This window comes from Stylophora pistillata, chromosome 11 (assembly GCF_964205215.1).
Source record: "Stylophora pistillata chromosome 11, jaStyPist1.2, whole genome shotgun sequence".
Lineage (NCBI taxonomy): Eukaryota > Metazoa > Cnidaria > Anthozoa > Scleractinia > Pocilloporidae > Stylophora > Stylophora pistillata.
In genome coordinates, this window is record NC_142529.1 from 30,348,244 (window position 1) to 30,367,989 (window position 19,746).

Consider the following 19,746-nt stretch of genomic DNA (forward strand, 5'->3'; position numbering starts at 1 on the left):
TTGTTTCACAAATCAGCGTCAATTGAAATGAAAGGCAGAGCCAGGAAAGATTGCTATGGGTTAAGTGGGTTGCGCGGTGTTTGTACGTCTTTTTCCAAGCTCTTAGAGTCAATCCCTCTCCCGTCAGTCTTGTGAATGAGTCTGTATACCCCCTCCCCGTGGTGTTAGAGCTTTATAATGAGGCCAACGCGTGAGTCCCATGTTCGTTTCAGTCTCTTCTCAAGCCATTTTTACTCCTAAATTGTCAGCGGTTGCAATTTTACTTTCAACATGGCGGCTAAACTTGCAGATTTTTGCGATCGCACATTTGAGAGAGAAATCGAGTGTAAAGAAGGAATACTTAAGATAAAGCAAGCTGAAGTAGGTGACGAAAGCTGTGTTGTATGGGATGCTGCCCTAGTTCTCGCGAAATATCTACAAACAGAGCACTTTTGTCCCAAGGAACACCTCGTGAATAAGCGAGTTGTCGAACTTGGTGGCGGCACTGGTGTTGTTGGACTAATAGCTGCCTCGTGCGGGTAATATACAACTTCATTGTAATTAAAAATGGTTATACCTTTTTTATAAGTATCACATCTTTACTTTTTCTTCACGACACCCGTTCATTATCCGATGCCTTTGTCCGGCCAACTCTATGTGATGGAAGGGTATGGAACATAATTTGCTTGCCCTCCATTGCTTGCCTTGAATGTGTATGCATCTCAAAGTAGAGGTATCCACACTAAAGTTGGCTCCACTTAAAGCAGTTATCCAACTTAGAGAGGTATCCATGTTGTGGAAAGGTCCACTCACGATAGGTGGGCACCATAGGTGTATTTCCAAGCTTTAAAAAGGTGTGTACTTTGGACAAATGTCCGTCTTTGAAAGTTGTCCACCTAGAAGGGCTTGCTACCCTCAGAGAGTTGTCCACCTAAGGGGGATTTCTAGCTTGGAAAGTTGTCCATGTATGAAAAATGACTGTCTACTTATTTAAACTAGTTTTCAACATGAGAGCTTTGCAATTTTTAACTGAGTGTGTCTCATGTGTTTTCCCCTTGAGGAGTGTTGTTTGTTTTAGTAACATATGTATTCAAAAAGTAAGTTGTGTAGAAGTATATGGTTTTACGTCAAATTATTTAATTTGCAGTGCACATGTGTGTTGTACAGACTTGCTTGAGGTTGTTCCTCTTATTGAACTGAACAAAACCACTAACCAGCATATGATCACTGGAACATTCACAGCTGCCACCTTAAAATGGTAAGAGGCCTTTTTATCAACCCTGTTCCTTTCCATTTCATCATGCATTTCTACATGGCAGGATGTTTGTGAAATTTGTCATTTTAATTCTGATGTTGCTCAAGACTGCAAGCAGGTTTTTGTTGGCCCTGCTGCCCAAGCATCTCGCAGGTTTCTTACAAAGTTCCCAGGGGTCAAGCTGGCTGGCTTTGATCTTCACCTTGATGTCTATAAGGGATCTGGCAAAAGAAATGAACCAGACAGATCGTATACCTTCCACAGGCTTCACAAGAAGCCTGCAAGATGCTCATAAAGCAGGCCCTTAAAACTCTGCCTTATGTCTGTTTCTCACGTCTGGAAACTTAGGGGTCAAGATGTGTCAGCATTTCAACCCTACCCAGATCTTGTCTTAGTCGCTGATTGCATTTACTATGAAGAGGTTAGAAAACTTTTGTTTAACTATGTATTCTCTTGCTAATGCCCTTAACCCACCCATGTGATCTTTTTGGCTCCTTGCTCTTATCCCTTTACACTCTAACATTGATATGGATATTCTCCATACTGTGCTCTTTACATTTCCTAAGGTGCTAACAAGGAGAATTTGTTTAACAATCAAGAGCTTGTGTAGTTTGTGATCATTTCCTGTATTCTCCTGACCTTAATGTTTGATTCAGGGCTGATATTGTAAGGAGAAATTAGATGCTAGTCACTCAGAGGGTGTAACGATATCACCCGGACGGACATGTAATAAACCAGATTTAACTATAAAAAGAAACTACAATTTAGTCAGCCGCCATGACACCTAGAAAGCATGGCTCACACAACTATCCATGATCCTTTACATATTTACAATGTCCAAGAACGTCCGTTAACACAACTTCTGGTAAGCAATACTATCAAAACATCACAGAGGGGTCATAAGGCAATGGAGGCAATTTGTCCAAATAGTACAGTGGAATGTACTAGGGTTGTTTTCTTGTTTTATTCAACAAGAGAAGTTTTTTAAAGGTGTTCAGGTCTTAAATAAAACACATCTCTTGTCTGTACAAGAATATGTATGGAAGTAAAATCTTATCCTACAATAGGAATGAAATTGAAAGCAGTGCATCTTGCAGTCAGAAGTGAAATACTGACTTTGTGGAGGCATAAGCCAGATTCGGATCTCAGGGAGACAGAGACTTACAAAAAAATTCTCAAATACCTTCCTCAACTTCATATCCTGAGCTCTCCTCTCCAAGTTTAACCCTTTTTTCCACGTTTGTAAATTATAAATAGCCAACTGGTTTGCCTCTGGCCAGTTGGGATGCTTAACAATTTATGTTCAATTTGAATTATTTATTTCTGTTGTTTATTGTGGGCCTCCTGGAAAGTAGCTTTTTGCTAAGTGTGGTGCCACATTAAATAAAACTTGATGAAATAGATACATATATCTTATTAGACATTTTGTTGTGAATTATCACTGAGTATTTTTACAAGTTGTGCCGTGTTGTGACAAGCCTGTAGGGCGAGTCAAGATACAAAGAACAAGTAAAAATACTCAGCGATACTACACAACAAAACATGTAATAAGAGATTTTATTATCCAATGTGCCAAATTGTTATTTCAGTGTGGGTGAATTTTGCAGATATTTTTGCAGTACAAATATCACATGATATTTGTACTTGTCTCACACATTATTTGTACTCTACTAAGCACAGTTGGATGATAACAGCAAATGGTGGCAGAAACTTGACAGAATGCTTCATTGATGGGTCTCCTATGATTGAATCCTCCATCACACCTGCCAGTCTGTGAAACTGTATGTCTTGATGAGTCTGATTGTTTTGAATATTTTATGTGTTATTAGTCTTTAGAACCCCTGGTGTCAACACTTTGTGATCTGAGCAATGAGAACACAACTGTTTTGATAAGCTATGAAGAGAGAGCAATGGGTAAGAAGCCTCAGCTGGAGAAAAAATTCCATCAGGTGAGAAACTTCAGTTCAAGGGGTGTGGGGTATGAAGCCCCCAAAATAATTAACAAATGGTAAACACCACAGCGTACACTATTGAGTTATGGATGCACGCGGGAGGTTGCTAAGCACGAAAGAAGCGTAAGAGTCGCTCGAGGCATAGCCGAGAGCGACTCTAGCTTCTTGAGTGCTTAGCAAACCTCCCAAGTGCATCCATAACTCAATAGTGTACGCTGTGGTGTTTACCATTTGTTTTATAACATAACATTGATACATTGTAGCGAAAGAGTTCCCTTTTATTCAACAAATCTTACGCGACCAGAAAAAACAAGCGCGCGCGGAAAAATAGTCTTTACATTTGCTCATGTCAGCAGCGTACACCCATGGGCAAATGGGGGACGCTAAATTGACCAATCAGAGCGCGCGCTTTACTTTGGTTACGTTATAATGTCCATTGCACTTCTCCTTCTGTTTTGCTAAGGGAATACACAAAACTTTGTAAGGAAATCTAGCAGCCCATCAGAAGAAGCTGAGAACTCTAATAAGTTGCTACTGTTGAGTTCCAAAAGTAAAGGCCTGTGCCTTGAGATAGCCTGCAAAACAGGCGTCAGTTTTCGTGTATAAGGCGAATGTATGCGAACGCGAGGAAAGCGCGAAGGGCGAATCGCGCGCTAAGGGCAAAACACGCGCGAGGGGTGATACACGGTAGGGAGAGGAGCGCAGCTTTTTCTCCTTTTCTTTTCGCCCTCCCTCTCGCCCGTGTCTCGTTGCTCGCGCATGTTCAGCCCTCGCACGTGTCTCGCTCCTCACGCATGTTCAGCCCTCGCACGTGTCTCGCTCCTCACGCATGTTCAGCCCTCGCACGTGTCTCGCTCCTCACGCATGTTCAGCCCTCGCACGTGTCTCGCTCCTCACGCATGTTCAGCCCTCGCACGTGTCTCGCTCCTCGCGCATGTTCAGCCCTCGCACGTGTCTCGCTCCTCACGCATGTTCAGCCCTCGCACGTGTCTCGCTCCTCCCGCATGTTCAGCCCTCGCACGTGTCTCGCTCCTCACGCTTGCTTTGCACTTGCCTCCGCTCACCTAAAAAGCACAGAGAAATGACGCTTGTTCTGCAAGTTAACCTGAGAGCAATGGCCAGTCAAATTATAATTCCTTTCTTATTTTCTTCTTCTCAGCTTGTTAAAGAACATTTCGTAGTGGAAGAAATTCCAGGAGAACAACAAGACCCGGTTTATCACAGCCCTGATATTCACCTTCTAAAGCTTAAACGAATAGTTTAAGGTGTGTGCAGTGATGATACGTGGGACTCGGTGCTTAGCAAGGTCTTAAGTCGGTTGGAGAAGAATTCAGTCCCTGTACTGCCTCCTGAAGCCGAACAGGACGACAGCGTGTTTCTATGCACTCGTGAACCTCCCCGGCTCGAATACTGAGGCCTTCTTTGATAGTCCTTCGTCGTTTGAAAGAATGAAACCCGCCTTTCTTGGGCATGACAGTGGACTCGAAAAACAGCGCAAAGAAAACGTGTTCCCTGAAATTCGACCATTTGGAATTACCTAATATATCGGCATCAACGCTACGCAACGGGAACACCTGCAAGTATTTGAAAAGGTGTGCGCGATTTAAGAGTTAACACCGGCTTGCAAATTTACATCCTTGCCTGGAAAAGTCGTACAGTTACAGAAGAGTTCGTTTGAATCGTCTCAAAGTCGCAAAATTGGAAAAAGGTTTGGAAATTTTGTGTCAAGCTTGAGACACTGAGATATCTGTTACTTCTAGAATTTTTCGAAGTCTTGGAGTAGTAAATGAAGAAAGTCTTGCAAATGTTTGTCCCAACTTCTACATCAACCACGAATTTAGTCGACAAAGCTCCAGATCGGCGAGAAATATTTCAGCGGCATTTATGCTCCTTTTGTAAGTGAAAATGCGCTACATCACTCCACTTCTGAGTGGCCCTACATACACTACTTAGTCCTCTTTTAACATTATAGATATTTCTTGTAAAATATTGCAACAAAAATTGAAACACTGGTGTCGAAGCTTGAATTTTTTTTCTCTCAGAGAAGAAGCTGTGTAGTTTTAGTTGACCAGAAGCCAATGGCTTTCCTGTCAATGCGCTTTTAGAGTTGTAACGTGTAAATGTCGTCCAATTAGTCGTCCTTTTCTCATCTGTACCAAAATTAAACCAGCCTAAAGAACAACTATTGCTTTTGTGATTAAATAAAGCGCGTAAAGATCAAGTCTTCTTGTCGTCTCCTTGGTGATGAAACTCTCCCCTTTGTAACGGTTATGTGACGTTTTGCGCATGTCAGGCACGCGTCTCAGCTCAGTGCCGTTTTACGCAAGTAAGACGCGCGCGCCTGAAGTAGGGAGCGCGCGTAATTCAATAAAAGGACTTTGAGAGTCACGTAAGTTCAGTGGTACATACATACATCACCTTTATTTCACCTCTGATTTACAAGAGTAGCTATATAGCTAATTTCTCCGAGAAAGAGAAAGAAAATTAAGTAAATAGAATAAATGAAAACAAATAGTGTCGTATATTATATACAGTACATTACACTACTATTTACATAAGTAACAATTACATTTATGTTCGAAGGAAATTTAATGTTCGAAAGAAATTTGACAATTTACTTTGGTTCTGAACCTGGGAAAGCGAAGCGAAGGGTTAACGCTCGAAACGTCAGCTTTCTAACTCTACGGTGGCCAATTTACAATTTCAACTTAGCTGATATTACCAAATTACCTGGTATGTAATCCTAATTCGTCTAGTAGTAATAGTAGTAATCAAAGTTTAATGTCTTTACGTGGGGCATTGTTACCCATATTGCCCGAGCCAGAGGCTCATGTCAGGAACGCAAGACAACAACCCACCCATCACACCCCAGGGGAGGACATCCATCACACGGTAATCTCGTGCGTGGGAAATTAACGTCTCCTACCCCTAACCCTGCAGGAGACGGGACCTCCATTTTTTCGTCCCTATCCGAGAAGAAGAATATCTAAACCATTTCTTGATGTTATAGAAAGGCAGCATATTCTTCTCAATTATTTTAAGACCTTGAGTGTTGTTCCGGCCGGGGTTCGAAACCTCGACCTCCCGTCTACCATAAGATCTCCTCTTACTGCAATCTGATTCCTAGTTCTCTTTATCCAGTGGAGCCTCAGATTTGGATGACGTTTCAAAAAGAAACACTTGTTAGAGACCATTGTCTGAAATGTTATGGATGGACGGTATGGTACCAACATTATACAGCATTCATGAATGTTACATGCCACCGCTGTTTGATTGCGGGCGTAATTTTTCTTACAAATGTAAATTTTTGTGTCTGCTGAGAGAGGATTTTGAGCGGAAAATCTGAAATAGAGAACCGAATGAGCCACTCGATCACCTCAAATCCCTACTCTTAAGGTCGTACATTTGCGTGAAACTGAAAACAACTGCTGCAATGGACAAGTTCAGTAAACTTGTAGTGGGGATAAAAGTCGACATTCAACGGACTGATGGTAGGCTAGGTGTAGTAACCAAAGTGTTGTGTACAGTTGACGACAACTTTTTAGCCTTGACAAAGACTCAACCTATGTTGACTTATTTATACATCTTCGTTTTCTCTTGTAATTAATCTTCCGTAACGATTTTTGATTCTTTTAGAGTTTACTTTCAATATTTAGATACCCGCGGGCGGGTTTATAATTTTAGTACCCTTGTGTGATCGATCGCGTTTATTTGTCAACGGCTAACCAGTCTTCATATACTGTGTGTTATCAACTCAAACTATAAACTTTTTCCCATAGTAACGCATCTTTTCTAAATAATAATTTACCTACAGGATTTACTCTCTTAATCAAAGATCTGCCTCCTTATACTATGTTAATTTTTATGATGACGTTTAGGACTAAATACGGTTGCCCAGGTGTACATTTTAACCAAAATATCAATGAGAGAGGTGTTCATCGATTATTTACCTTTGCAATAATTAAAATATTATGATTACTGATTGAAACAACGCTTCCGCCGACTGATAGCATTATGGTCAATGTACTCCCCCGGTGTTTTCCAAGAATATAAGTATTTGATCAATTTGTGTGTCGATTTGGGCTGGCTTTGTCAAAGTGTCGAACTGGCGAGCGTGTAGGATATAGCTTATATTTAACAATTATTCATCAAAGGCGAGGTGAATATCGTCAAATAATCCCCGAGACGAAGTCGAGAGGATTATTCGACAATATGCACCGAATCTGAGGCGAATAATTATCTTAGTATAATTTTAGAACTGAACAACAGAGAAATTTCTAAAATCATAACATTTTAGTAATTTTTATGGCAAGAGTACCATTTTACCCCATACATTAATTATGCATTCAGACTAGCAGACTTTGTTTTTAAAGTTTTTTCGTGAAAGACAAAGAAGTGGAATGCATAATTAGTGTATGGGGTTATATGGTACTCTTTCCATTTTTATTAACATTTTATGTTAACATATTTTATATAAACTGCATGGAGCAGTTTATATAGCATCATATAAGGAACCGCTCGACCAATCAGACTGCTGGAAACTCTTTGCTCAGCTCTGAAATTATGCTAAAAACATTTATAATAGTTGATTTAAAGGTAAAAAACTAAGTCTATTACCCCGGTTTTTTTTTTTTTTTTGTTTCTTTGTAAAGTTTCTATGGGTCAAAAATTCTCAATCATTTTAAAAGACGTAGGTATATGTTACCTGGTCAGCGTGTTTTGCCTTATATATCTAGGAGAAATATATTGTTTTTGATCTGGAGATTCCGATTTTGATACACACTGTTGGAATTTTTCTCGGTAGTAAATTCATTAAATGATAAGAATAAAATGGGCGATGCTATATTTCCTAAGCTGGTATTTACTGCATTTAGTACCCTTGCGCCAATTTTGCAGACAAAATTTTGTAAAATTTTTACAGATTAAAATTAGATGAATAATGATAATTAAGAAAACATCCCAGCTGGTGGGTCACAAACAAGGCTGCTACTTACAAAGCACAACAAAGAGGTCAGATTATGGAGTGTTATGAAACAAACTGGGTGGCAGAGTGGTTAAGGTCAACTTCTTAGAAATTAAGGTTGGAAATTCATGAAGGTAACAACCTTGGTCAGAGGCCTCATACCATATATTATTGTTTTTCTTATAGGCCGTGTTCATTCATCCATGATAAGTGGTATTAACCTGGACACTAAAAGTGTGACTGTGGAGTGGTATGAAAATGGAGAAACAAAAGGGAAAGAGGTGAAAACATACATGCACAATTATTATTGATAATAGTTGATCATTTGAAAGAGATTTTTCTTTCTTCTTCTGATTACTGACTGTCGTATCAAAATGTAGAATGAGTTTTACAAAGCTGTTTACTATTTTATTTCCTTAATACAGATTGAAATTGATCAGATCTTTGCTCTAAATCCAATGCTTGTTGTTCAACCCAAACCAAAATCCACTCCATCCAACAAAAGAATATCAACCACACCCAGTAACAAGGTAGGAAGGGCAAATGTTTTCCTTTGTCACCTTGTTCATGTCATTGGTGACTGAATATTGCTCTCTTTTTCTGTAGAATGCAAGGAATGAAAATAACAGTGCTCCTTCACCAAAAGCACATCCACCATCAGGTTGTTGTTGAATATAAAATTTAATAAAAAATTGATGCAGTGTTGTTAAAGAGGGGGTTATTATCTTTTCAGTGTCTTGTTACTCTGTAAATAACTTTTTTTTTTATTTAAGATTAGAAATATAGCTAAGTACATTGGTTTCTCGCAGCAAATAGCTTATGAACTAATCAAGGTGGGGAGATCTAAGGACAGTTTACCAGTACAGGATTTACCTGTAGATGGACTAACAATAAAACCCCAAAAATTCAGTAAATAGAATAAGCATAAAACAGAGCAAGTATATTAAGATTACGAAAAGAGGCTAAGGCTGTAAAGACCTGTTTTCAAAATTTCTTCTTATCCTTGGAAGACCATTTTCTTCATTGAGTTGGCTCCAGTTGTTCAAAAGGCGGATAACGCTATCCAACGGATAAATTGCTATCCAGCAGGTAAGTGTTACCAAAACATGCTGCGCTATCCACTAGATAGAGATTTATCCAGTGTATAGCGTTATCCATCCTTCGAACAACTGGGGCCTGATGTTGAAATAAGAAATAAGGTGGCAAAGTGGCAGCACACTGGTGCAAGTATTTGGTATGGTCAGCATCCAGGATGTCATACTCTGGATGCTTAGGAGCACATTGAAGACTTGGCTTAGTCATTGCATTGTGTTCTTAGGTTAGACACTTTGCTCTCACAGTTCTCTCCTCCAATGTGGAGTGTACATGAGTACTAGCACACTGAGCCAAAATCTGACAAGCAAGAGAACAGGAGGACATGAGAGGAAGGAGGGCAAGGGAGCAGCAGGCATAGGAACAGGGGTGCATGGGAACAGGGGTGCATGGGAACGGGGGTGCATAGGAACAGGGGTGCATGGGAACAGGGGTGCATGGGAACAGGGGTGCATGGGAACAGGGGTGCATGGGAACAGGGGTGCATGGGAACAGGGGAACGTTAGAACAGGGGGACATGGAAACAAAGGATATGGTAACTGGGGACATGGAAATGGGAGGGCATGGGAACAGGGGGACATGGGGACATGGGAACAGGGAACATAGCAGTAGGAGGGCATGGAAATGGAGGAACATGGGCATGGGTGACAGAAGGGATGGGGAGGGACTGGCAGAGTGGACACAAGGGTGAGGGGGAATAATAGACCGGGGCACAGGAGGACAGGCAGAGTGGCAATATTCCTAGTTAGTAAGGGAACCAGCTTATTCACATTGTCAACCTCTTGCCCTAATTGCAGGCTGAATCTTTTTTTTTTTTAGCCAAGGTTGAACGTCCTATGGCTCTTAACCTTGCCAATGATGATGACGGAGGCTCTCAGATGGAAGTAGCACAGAAAGATAGCGCTGAGTCTTATCCAGGTACAAACAGCACCTTATTGTTTTGTTATCACAGTTTGTTTTTATTTGTTTTCCAGGGAAATAAATTAAAAAGCCAATATACATGTACATCGAGTTTGCTCCTCTAGACCAATATATCTGGTTGAATTTTTCTAGTGAACAGAAGACGCTCCAATTGTGTTAAGGAAATCGAGAGATTGAAAAAGAACAGAGAGGAAAGAAGGTAAGCAAAGATCTGTTGGGAGCAAAAGAGTTAAAAAAGCATGATCAGTTGATCAGAATGAGATTCACGAATCTGGTCAGTGTTCACCCAATGAAAAATCTTTGTGTATTGAATTTTGATGACAATTTGAATTTTGACTTTGCTTTTTGTCCTACGTAGAGCACAACAACAGGAGCAAAGAGAAATGAAACTGCGACTACAGCAAGAGGTGGATCCTGGAAATCCTAGTTGGGAATTTATACAAATGATAAGGTGGGTCTGAACTGTCCATTTTACTTTCTTTTCTCTTTTTTTGTACAATGTTCTCTTGAATGTACAGTCAATCACTTTTTTCACACAAATAATAGAACATGAAGTGACTAATGAAGAGCCTTTTTTTCAATCAACAGGGAATATCAAGCTGATTTGGACTTTAAAGGACTAACGATGTCTGACCCGGTAGGTTTTTTAAATTTTTAATTAATTTTCTTGTTCTATGATGTGAGTGGTCAAAGGATGATTACGGTGATGAATTTTAATCCTCTAACTCCCATTATCAGATTGTTCATTCAACCTTTAGCTGCTTTACATTTCCTTGTAATTAGTTGTGAGAATTGGGTGATAGATCAACTGAAGTTAACAACGTCCACCTGATAAGTTTGAGAATTCTCATTACTTGTCTGCAGGATGCCATATGGCCAGTATCCTGAAAGTTACTCTGTCAATAATGACTCATCTTTTTTTGTTTTCTTTTTTCTTTTTTTTTTCAAACAGGTGACGGACCATCAGATTTGTGTTTGTGTCCGCAAAAGACCTCTGTCAAAGAAAGGTAACGGGAACTGTCAGGGTGTATCAATAATGTTGAAGTCTTGAGTACCAGGCATTGCAGGATAGTTGATAATGATTTTAAGTCCCTTTTGTCTGTTTTATTTTGTTGTTCTTCCAATGAAAATGTTAGGCTCAATATCATTGCAGTCTTATCATTAAATACCTTACAACCTGTTTCAATTTTATGTCTGTTCAGAACTCAACAAAAAAGAAATTGATGTTATCATTGTACCTAAGGGTGACTACTGTGTGGTAAGTGAAAGCAGACTTGTTCAGTTGTGAGCTCAATTGTGTTTGGGATGTGCAATAGGTGTGCCGACTCAGTTTTCGGTAGGAATATGTCATCTTTTTTACCTTGATTTGATGCTCATTATTTTTTTTTTTAAGGTTCATGAACCAAAACTGAAAGTTGACCTCACAAAATACCTGGAGAATCACAAATTCTGGTAAATTTTTTTGTTGTGTTGTTTTAGATTCAGAACAATTACAATTTTTTTTTACTTTTCCATGCATTGTTTCACTCGTTTTCTCAAAACTTTGCGTTTTTGAAAAAAAACTTTCTTGAAAAATCAGTCTTTCACTCTCGTTTTGTAAAACGTGTTTAAGGTTGGTTTCATTGAACTAAAAAAGACAGCCTGGCTGACATTTGAGTTGTGTGGTAAATACCAGTCAATCAGTTGATATCAAATCATCGTATAAAATGTTTCACAAATACCTCCTCTGTAATAGTCCTTTTTACAGTTGTGGGCTTGGTGGCCAAGCCTTTGAACGGGAGTGAGGCTAAGGGTGACCTTGTTATGATAGAGATGTTGCTGCTTTTCAAATGCAAATTTCTTTGTTATCATGCTAACTAGATACAGGTCTCTATCACAACAGAGTCACCCTTAGCCTCACTCCTGTTCAAAGGCTTGGCCACCAAGCCCACAACTGGAAAAAGGACTAATTTGGATATATCAACAAAGTTGAAATGGTAAATTGGCCACCGTAACGATTACAAAAGCTGACGTTTCGAGCGTTAGCCCTTCGTCGGAGCGAATGTAAAAAGGACTATTTAGTCATCTGCGGTTGCTGACTGGGTCACACATTGGTCTCTTCCCATGCCTTTGACAGAATAAACTCTGTTTTTTCTATTCTGACCTCTTTTTTATTTTTATTTCCAAAGGTTTGATTACGCTTTTGACGAGAATGCCAATAATGAATTGGTATACAGGTACGTCTCGGAGCAATTTCAATGGAGCGTCGAAGGAATCCGAGATTGCATCGGTTTACTTAGACTCCGCTTTGTGATTGGTCAAAAAAAAACTCGCGCCACTCTCTCAGCCAATCAGATGCAGTACTAAAACCCAAGTCTTCTAAATCATATCTTTAACCTAGCCATTGCCTTTTGTTATCCCAGATACACGGCCAAGCCGCTTGTGGACACGATATTTAACCAAGGAATGGCGACTTGTTTTGCATACGGCCAGACAGGCAGTGGAAAAACTCACGTATGTTTTACAGCGCATCGCAGTCTTTCTAATAACTTAGATTGGACATCCAAGTAGTACAAGCTGCTGAAAATATCAACGTAACTCCCTGGAGGAACCAAGTTATAAGTAATTTTTTTACATCCAAAATCTGTGTATAAAAGTTAAATTACTGATTTCAGTCCAAGACCATTGGACTTCAGACTTGTCTCTGGTGCTAAAGGCTGCGAAACCCGCTAAACATAGTAACATTTTACCACTTGAGATTGTGGAAAATTAATCAGGGGTTTGGGGCATTCGTCAAATGCACCTGGTGTAACATTAAAGCATTTGGGGGTGTTGAGTGGTGCACTTCGCACTGGCCAGGCATTCAGCAAAACGGAGCGAAATAGTAAACGGCGCGGTAGAACCGGCAGAGCGAAAACCGAAAAGAGATTTGGGTCGGGTAGTTCATTACGCCACCCGACCCAAACCTTTCTCGTATTTTTCACTCCTTCGCTTCGTTGTATTAAATGAACGCCTTGAAGTTAAGTTTTATTCGTTTTTCTTTCTGTTTTTTTTTTGTTGTTGTTTGTTTGTTTGTTTTTTGCCTTTTTTATCACTACACGTTTCTTGTACGAAAGAAGTAGATGTGATTCTTATTTTGATGTAATGAAACATTTCTTTCAGACCATGGGCGGTACTTTTACTGGAAAACAACAGGATTGTACCAAAGGAATATATGCTTTGGCAGGTTTGTCGTACTTTTCTTTCTTATGATTTCTTCTCAAAAGGGTCAAAACTTTTATGGCTTGCACTCAGAATGCAAGACGTACGTAAAGGCGGGAGGCGCAAATTCTTGCTTTGCACAACCGAGGTTCATAAATAGCGGTTTTTCAGCAGAGTATATCATAAGACCAAAACAGCGTTGCCACAACAGCCAATAGGAACAGTTGAAGATATCGTAAGAAGCCAATGACAACTCGTTTTTGCCTGAAGCGCGGGAAAACGTGAGAGACAAGACTGCGGTTGGTTTTATCTTTACACCTGATTGGTTGAAAAGATGGTGCAAGTTTTCTCGACCAATCAGGGAGTAAATTGAAGTAAAAGCAATGAAAACCCGGATCACTTTCAATATTTGATTAAAATATGCTCAGTGGTAACATACGAATGAGTAATTTAAGTTTCGTTTTGTACCATAACTTTTCCCATCATGTCACCCGGGCGAGTTATACTTTTCATTCTCTTTCCTTGCAGCTACTGATGTGTTCAAATTGAGCAAATCTCCTAAACACAAAAACAAGGATCTTGTTATTTCAGCCAGTTATTTTGAGATCTACGGTAGCAAGGTAAACTCATTACAACTTGTACTGTTGTTGTTGGGGAGTAAGGACTGGGTTCATTAAGTTGGTTTGTTAATGGTTTCTCTTTATGTGCCTTAGGTTTTCGATTTGCTTAACAAGCGGAAAAGGTTGCGAGTTTTGGAGGATGGAAATCAGCAAGTTCAGGTATGATGTGGGATAATAAATGCGGGCCCTCTCCCCCCTCTTCCTTACTAAATCCTCCTCTCACCCATCCCCCTTGGAAAATCTCCACAACAATAATGTTCTGCCATTGGTTATACAGTAACACTGTTATTCCTTGTGTTTTGGAACCTTTTTGGTACAAAGCACACTTTTGCATGAAAGTCTGTGTTGTTGTAGTGTATAGGCACTGAATAACCTTGAGGGATATTTCTTACTACATTTTATCTGAAATCAGGTCTGTGAACTGGAGGAAAAAATTGTAAATTCAGTACAAGATACACTGAAGCTTATAGAGCTTGGTAACAAACTCAGGTAAGGGAAAGTTCTTGCATATGGTCCGTCTGAGACCGTCTAATATCGGACAGTTTAGGTCTGAAATCAGTTCCGGCTGATTTCAGACAGTACTGTGTGAATTTGGATAGATCCATCCGATTTCGGTCGTTTCCATATGATTTCGAACGGTTTCGTTGGACTTCGGACGAATTTCGTTTGATTTCGGACGGTTTCGTCTAATTTTGTGCGCTACCGTTCGATTTCGGACAGATCGGTCCAATTTTGCATTGATCCGTCCGATTTCGGACGGTTCCGTGTTTTGAATTAAAAAGTTGACTACCTATTGACATATTTTTTAACCTGCTGAAAATTTTAGCCATTTATTTATTTACCTCTCTTTTATTGTATGCAGGACTTCTGGGCAAACATCAGCCAATCAAAACTCGTCTCGTTCTCACGCTGTTTTTCAGATTATTCTAAGAAAGAGGTTAGTTACTAACTCCTAGGTACTCTCTCCTCTCCATTGCTTGTTTGTTGACCATAATCTTTGATCATTTGGGGCCCGTTTCTCGGTAATCACGGTTTGTTGGAGGTGTCCCGAGAAGCTCTTCTTTGATCTTATTTACATTCAAGGTCGAAAAATTTTTGGACAGGTTTTGTAAGCTTAAATCCTTTCGTAGATTTAAGTTATTAATTATAGCTTCAGGCCCGTGAAATTACCAATAGGCAACGGCCCGTGAATAATCGGACCCCAGAATTTCTGATTCCACACCCAGATCGTCTACCAGTGGGCCATAAAGACTCTATAGAGTGATATGTCGATGATATTTTTTTTTACTTGTAGAGGATACAGAAAAGATGGTGGAGGAGGCCAACTCTATGGGAAATTCTCACTGATTGATTTAGCAGGTAAATAACTTCGTTACCTCATGCTCAATAACCAATGGCACAGAACAACTTTAAGCGTCATTTGTCATTCGTTTTTTGGTACGCTACTTATTTAGACAGTATTTTTGCATGCTAGCTCTTTCCCTGTTTTTGCTGTTGTTATTTTTTGTTTTGTTGTTGTTGTTGCCGTTGTTTTTTGGACGACCCAATTTCTCGTTGTCTCCCTATTTTCAGGAAATGAACGAGGAGCAGACACTTCAACCGCTGACCGGCAGACGCGTCTCGAAGGCGCTGAAATTAATAAAAGTTTATTAGCTCTGAAGGTTGGTGCCTAACCTAAGATAAGTTTGTCTTATCTGGAAAAGGTTTCTTTCCAATTTTATCTTCTAAGATGGATATCCTGTTTATCTTTGTCGTGTTTATAGGAATGCATCCGAGCTCTAGGACGCAAAGGAGCACATCTTCCTTTTAGAGCCAGCAAACTTACTCAGGTAAGAAAAAAGAACAAAAAAAAAAAATCGGTCAATCAACAAATGCACAGATATTCATTTCTTAATGGTTTTCGTACTTTGACCTGTAATTTGATTGTCGAACGACGTATCTTGTATTTGTCTGGCCATTTGCGCGCGGTTGATATAAATTGTTGTCGTCCTGTTCCAACAGGTTTTGAGAGATTCCTTCATTGGTGAAAAATCAAAGACCTGTATGGTAGGAATTACTTTTACTGTGCTTGTGTTGCTGTATTTGTTGCTCACGAATGATGTAATAATTATGAAATAAATATCATTTGACCAATTTAAATGAACCGGTCATCATTATCATTATCATTATCATTATTATCATTATCATTATCATCATTATCATTGTCATCATTATCATGATCATCATTATCATTATCATTATCATCATTATCATTATCATTATCATCATCATCATCATCATTATTATTATTATTATTATTATTATTACTATTATTATCATTTTTATGAGTATTGTTATTATTAAAAAATCGAGTTTCCAGATGGGATGTGAACCCACGATCCTCCGTGATCTAGTCGGATGCTCTTAACCACTGAGCTACAGGAGACTCTATGGTGAGCATAGAGTCTCCTGTAGCTCAGTGGTTAGAGCATCCGACTAGATCACGGAGGGTCGTGGGTTCAAATCCCATCTGGAAACTCGATTTTTTAAAATTGTTTATTTCATCTTTACATTGTTATTATTGTTGTTATTAATTGTCTCGTGCATAAATATTAAACACCCGAACCCTAAACAGTCTTATTTGTACCTGTTGATAGATCGCAATGATTTCTCCTGGCATGAGCTGCTGCGAACACACACTGAATACTCTGCGTTACGCAGACAGGTCAGTTGTAAACGATATTGTAGTCTTCTTCATTTTCAAAGCTGTATTTGGTTTCTCAGCTGAGTTCATTCACTGGCTTTGTTTGAAATGAAAATCAACACTGCTCAGTGGCCTTTGTTTGAATGGCCACACACTAGGAATGTGTTACGTTACGACACTACATTTATGGTTTTCAACTCCTCAGAGTCAAAGAGCTCGGTCCAGAGAGTAATGCAAAGAAGAAAGCAGCCCCTGCAGATGGTGGACAAGATGACACTAGCCCTGAAGATATGTCTGCCCTCTCTGGCGGAAGACATCTTAACAACGTGGATCTTGCTCTTCTTTGTAATCACAGCGTACGTGCTCTTCGTAAAATCCTCTTGGAGATGATTTGAGTGCCATTTGATCGAGCGTGTGGTTATCAGTTCAAAGTTTGGTTAATTCAAAGCTTGCATGAAAACTGCAAGTAAGAAGTTCGGTGTTTTTTCTGTTTTCCAGGGCTCTGGTGAGCAGTCGCAAGAACTCTACACGTTCCATGAAGCAGTTTCACAGCTGCAAGACGCAGAGGATAAGTTGGTGGACGACCACAGAAAAAACATCGAGGTAAGATGGAAGAACAGAGGCATACCTAGGGTGTAATCAGAATTTTTCAATGAAGGGTAGGGGGGGTCATCGTTACGAATTTCCACGCTTTGAGGCGAATACTGCTGCTCTACCTTGTGAACCAGTGTGTTCTTCTTGATGCGACGCGGAGGATTCTTCAGATTCGTACTTTGTAGCCGCTCGAATGAAACTTGTTTATTATTGGGTTAAAGAATATTAATTTCTTCAAGTAAGGGGAGGATGAAAGAGGATCCTCTTCAAAGCCTCCCTAGCCCTTGGTGCCAAGTTATGTTACTCTTTGCTTACGCTAGAGTGTTTGCAGGAAAAGCAAACTTAAGACCGAAAAGTTTGTTGAATACAGTTTTGTCCATAACTAGGAAACCAAAATGCTTTTACAAGAAGAGGACAAATTGATCGAAAGAGTGGATATGGATGTCGACTACAACATGGAAGGTAAGTCAGCACTCACTCTCTCTCTCTCTCTCTCTCTCTCTCTCTCTCTCTCTCTCTCTCTCTCTCTCTCTCTCTCTCTCTCTCTCTCTCTCTCTCTCTCTCTCTCTCTCTCTCTCTCTGTGTCTAACTTTGTACTAACTTTTAAAGCAGATATTCATTGAAACTAAAATCATTCAAGGATCCTAAAAAAATTCAAATTTCTTTGATTTCTCAGACTACGTGCGCCGACTGGATGAGTTGCTGGCTCAGAAGATTGAAAAGTTCACGCAGTTACGAGGTAAAAACCTTATCTATCCGGCAGTGCTCCTAAGACATTAACTTTCGTTTGAGCGTCTCCGTAAGGGAATTCTGCTAAAGTTTTCAGCTTTTTAAAGGAGATAACTGATGAGTTTTAGTCAGGTTCAATTCGTTGAAATCTCCTCCATTCCCAGTCATACCTGATCTTTCTTTGTGGACTGTTGTCTCTTGTGGACTGTTGTCTCTTGTGTTTTTCTATTTTACCAAACTAATATTTTGTAGTCATTTATAATCCTTGTAAGTCCTTTCCATCTTCAGCATTCTTGTTTCTTCGTAGTTTATTATTGTCTCCTCTGTGTTTTTCTATCTCACCAAACTAATTTTTTTAGTCTTACTCAAGTTTAAATTATTTTTTTTAACCTCAAAGAGATAACTCGAAATTTCGCGTGGTAGCTCGCTTAATGTGCTATCTTTAAGCTATCTTTGTCGCTTGTTGGTTCATTGGCTCTTCTGTGTTTTTCTATCTTGGCAAGCTAATATTTTGTATTCTTACTCAAGTTTCAGTTATTTTTTAAATCTCAACGAGATAACTCTAAATTTCGTGTAGTAGCTCACTTAATGTGTATTCGATTAACTTGGCCGTCCTTTGTCTTATTTTCCTTCAGATAAAGTTAACAGGTTTAAAAAGCAACTCGAAGAGGAAGAAATGGCGAGCAGGAATATTAGAAAACTACCGGGTTATTAAGAGAAATCAAAATACCAGGGTACCCCTGGTGGGGTAAAGAACGACATGAGCCCCACAAAACACAGACGATGGCGAAGGAATACGTTATGATATGTTATGCCGATGTTGTCCCGTTCAAATTTTATCGAAGGGAATAGTATTTAAATGACTTATTGTACAGGTCAAGAAGTGTAGAAAGGTCTACGCTGTAATAACTGTTTTTTGCTAGTGGACTTGTTTATTTATTTATTGCATGAAATCTTTGAGAGGAATTACTCCTTCACGAGTGCTAGGAGAACAGAAAGTCGACCAGAGCACATTTCGATTGAGTGTCAGTAAATCACAAGTGGAGTAATCGCAACGGCCAATCATAAACGAGGATAATGTTTCAAGGAGCCAATAAGAACTCGCTGCCTTAAGCGCGAGAAAACGCGAGTTGCCAAGTCGCTGCATATGACTGGTTATGGGGAAAATGCCTCAACCAATTAGGAAGCGAATAAAGCAAAGCCAATGCCATTCAGGATTATTATCAACGTCATTCAATTAAAATTGCTTTACGAAATAATGGTCCTTGATGTTCAATGTATCATATTGTTCTAAAAAACGTTTCTAGAAATGCCAGATTAGTGCTTTATTTCTTATTTCACAGAACGAGAACTGTTTCAAAATGTGAACATACCGAGTCATTTTACTCGCGTTTCAAAAATGAAGACCTTGCACTCACCTTATTGTTCTGCGTGAGACGTAAGAATAAATAAAACTCTTAATGGCAGACATTTGTCTTAATCTTTGCATTAGCACTATAAAAGTTTTGGAGCATGGAACACTTCCAAATCACTGCATTTCTCAAAGGCAACAATCGATACTTCTAAACTCGAGCCCAAAGAAACTTTCCACGTTAACAGATAACCACCGTTTCTTTCGTGATTTGACTTTTTCTGAATGGCTTTTCATTTACGTAGAGTGAGTTCCTACCAGAGGTGTCTTAAGTTGTGCCGTAGACTTTTTGTGAAAACAGCAGTTTAAAAGGACAAATTTGTCGTTTTACGATATTTCTCAGGAATTTTACCTGTAAGCTTCGAAT

At 39.5% G+C, this 19,746-nt stretch overlaps 2 protein-coding genes across 2 annotated transcripts; both read left to right on the forward strand.

Moving 5' to 3' along the window:
- The first annotated feature begins 235 nt into the window (after positions 1–235).
- On the forward strand, positions 236–4,594 carry LOC111321184 (protein N-lysine methyltransferase METTL21D). Its single transcript, XM_022923994.2, has 5 exons — positions 236–518; positions 1,127–1,237; positions 1,583–1,655; positions 3,064–3,183; positions 4,346–4,594. Exons 1-5 carry the CDS (start codon positions 271–273, stop codon positions 4,448–4,450), a joined length of 657 nt encoding a protein of 218 aa, XP_022779729.2. The 5' UTR covers positions 236–270; the 3' UTR covers positions 4,451–4,594.
- A 1,869-nt stretch (positions 4,595–6,463) lies between these two features.
- On the forward strand, positions 6,464–19,436 carry LOC111321204 (kinesin-like protein KIF2A). Its single transcript, XM_088738240.1, has 28 exons — positions 6,464–6,677; positions 8,336–8,430; positions 8,575–8,679; positions 8,756–8,810; positions 10,061–10,159; positions 10,295–10,361; positions 10,521–10,613; positions 10,751–10,799; positions 11,115–11,169; positions 11,365–11,420; positions 11,556–11,614; positions 12,331–12,378; positions 12,565–12,655; positions 13,304–13,367; positions 13,871–13,962; positions 14,056–14,121; positions 14,375–14,451; positions 14,825–14,899; positions 15,257–15,321; positions 15,535–15,623; positions 15,726–15,791; positions 15,964–16,008; positions 16,599–16,666; positions 16,851–17,001; positions 17,144–17,248; positions 17,626–17,701; positions 17,916–17,978; positions 18,604–19,436. The coding sequence occupies exons 1-28, from the start codon at positions 6,620–6,622 to the stop codon at positions 18,681–18,683; spliced, it is 2,112 nt and encodes a 703-aa protein (XP_088594366.1). The 5' UTR covers positions 6,464–6,619; the 3' UTR covers positions 18,684–19,436.
- Positions 19,437–19,746: the final 310 nt, after the last annotated feature.

Coding starts and splice junctions, on each gene's coding strand:
- LOC111321184 (XM_022923994.2), top strand. CDS start 271: ATGGCGGCTAAACTTGCAGATTTTTGCGATCGCACATTTGAGAGAGAA. Junction 519..1,126: donor CTAATAGCTGCCTCGTGCGG/GTAATATACAAC, acceptor TTTAATTTGCAG/TGCACATGTGTGTTGTACAG. Junction 1,656..3,063: donor ATTGCATTTACTATGAAGAG/GTTAGAAAACTT, acceptor ATGTGTTATTAG/TCTTTAGAACCCCTGGTGTC.
- LOC111321204 (XM_088738240.1), top strand. CDS start 6,620: ATGGACAAGTTCAGTAAACTTGTAGTGGGGATAAAAGTCGACATTCAA. Junction 11,615..12,330: donor CTGGAGAATCACAAATTCTG/GTAAATTTTTTT, acceptor TTATTTCCAAAG/GTTTGATTACGCTTTTGACG. Junction 14,122..14,374: donor ATGGAAATCAGCAAGTTCAG/GTATGATGTGGG, acceptor ATCTGAAATCAG/GTCTGTGAACTGGAGGAAAA.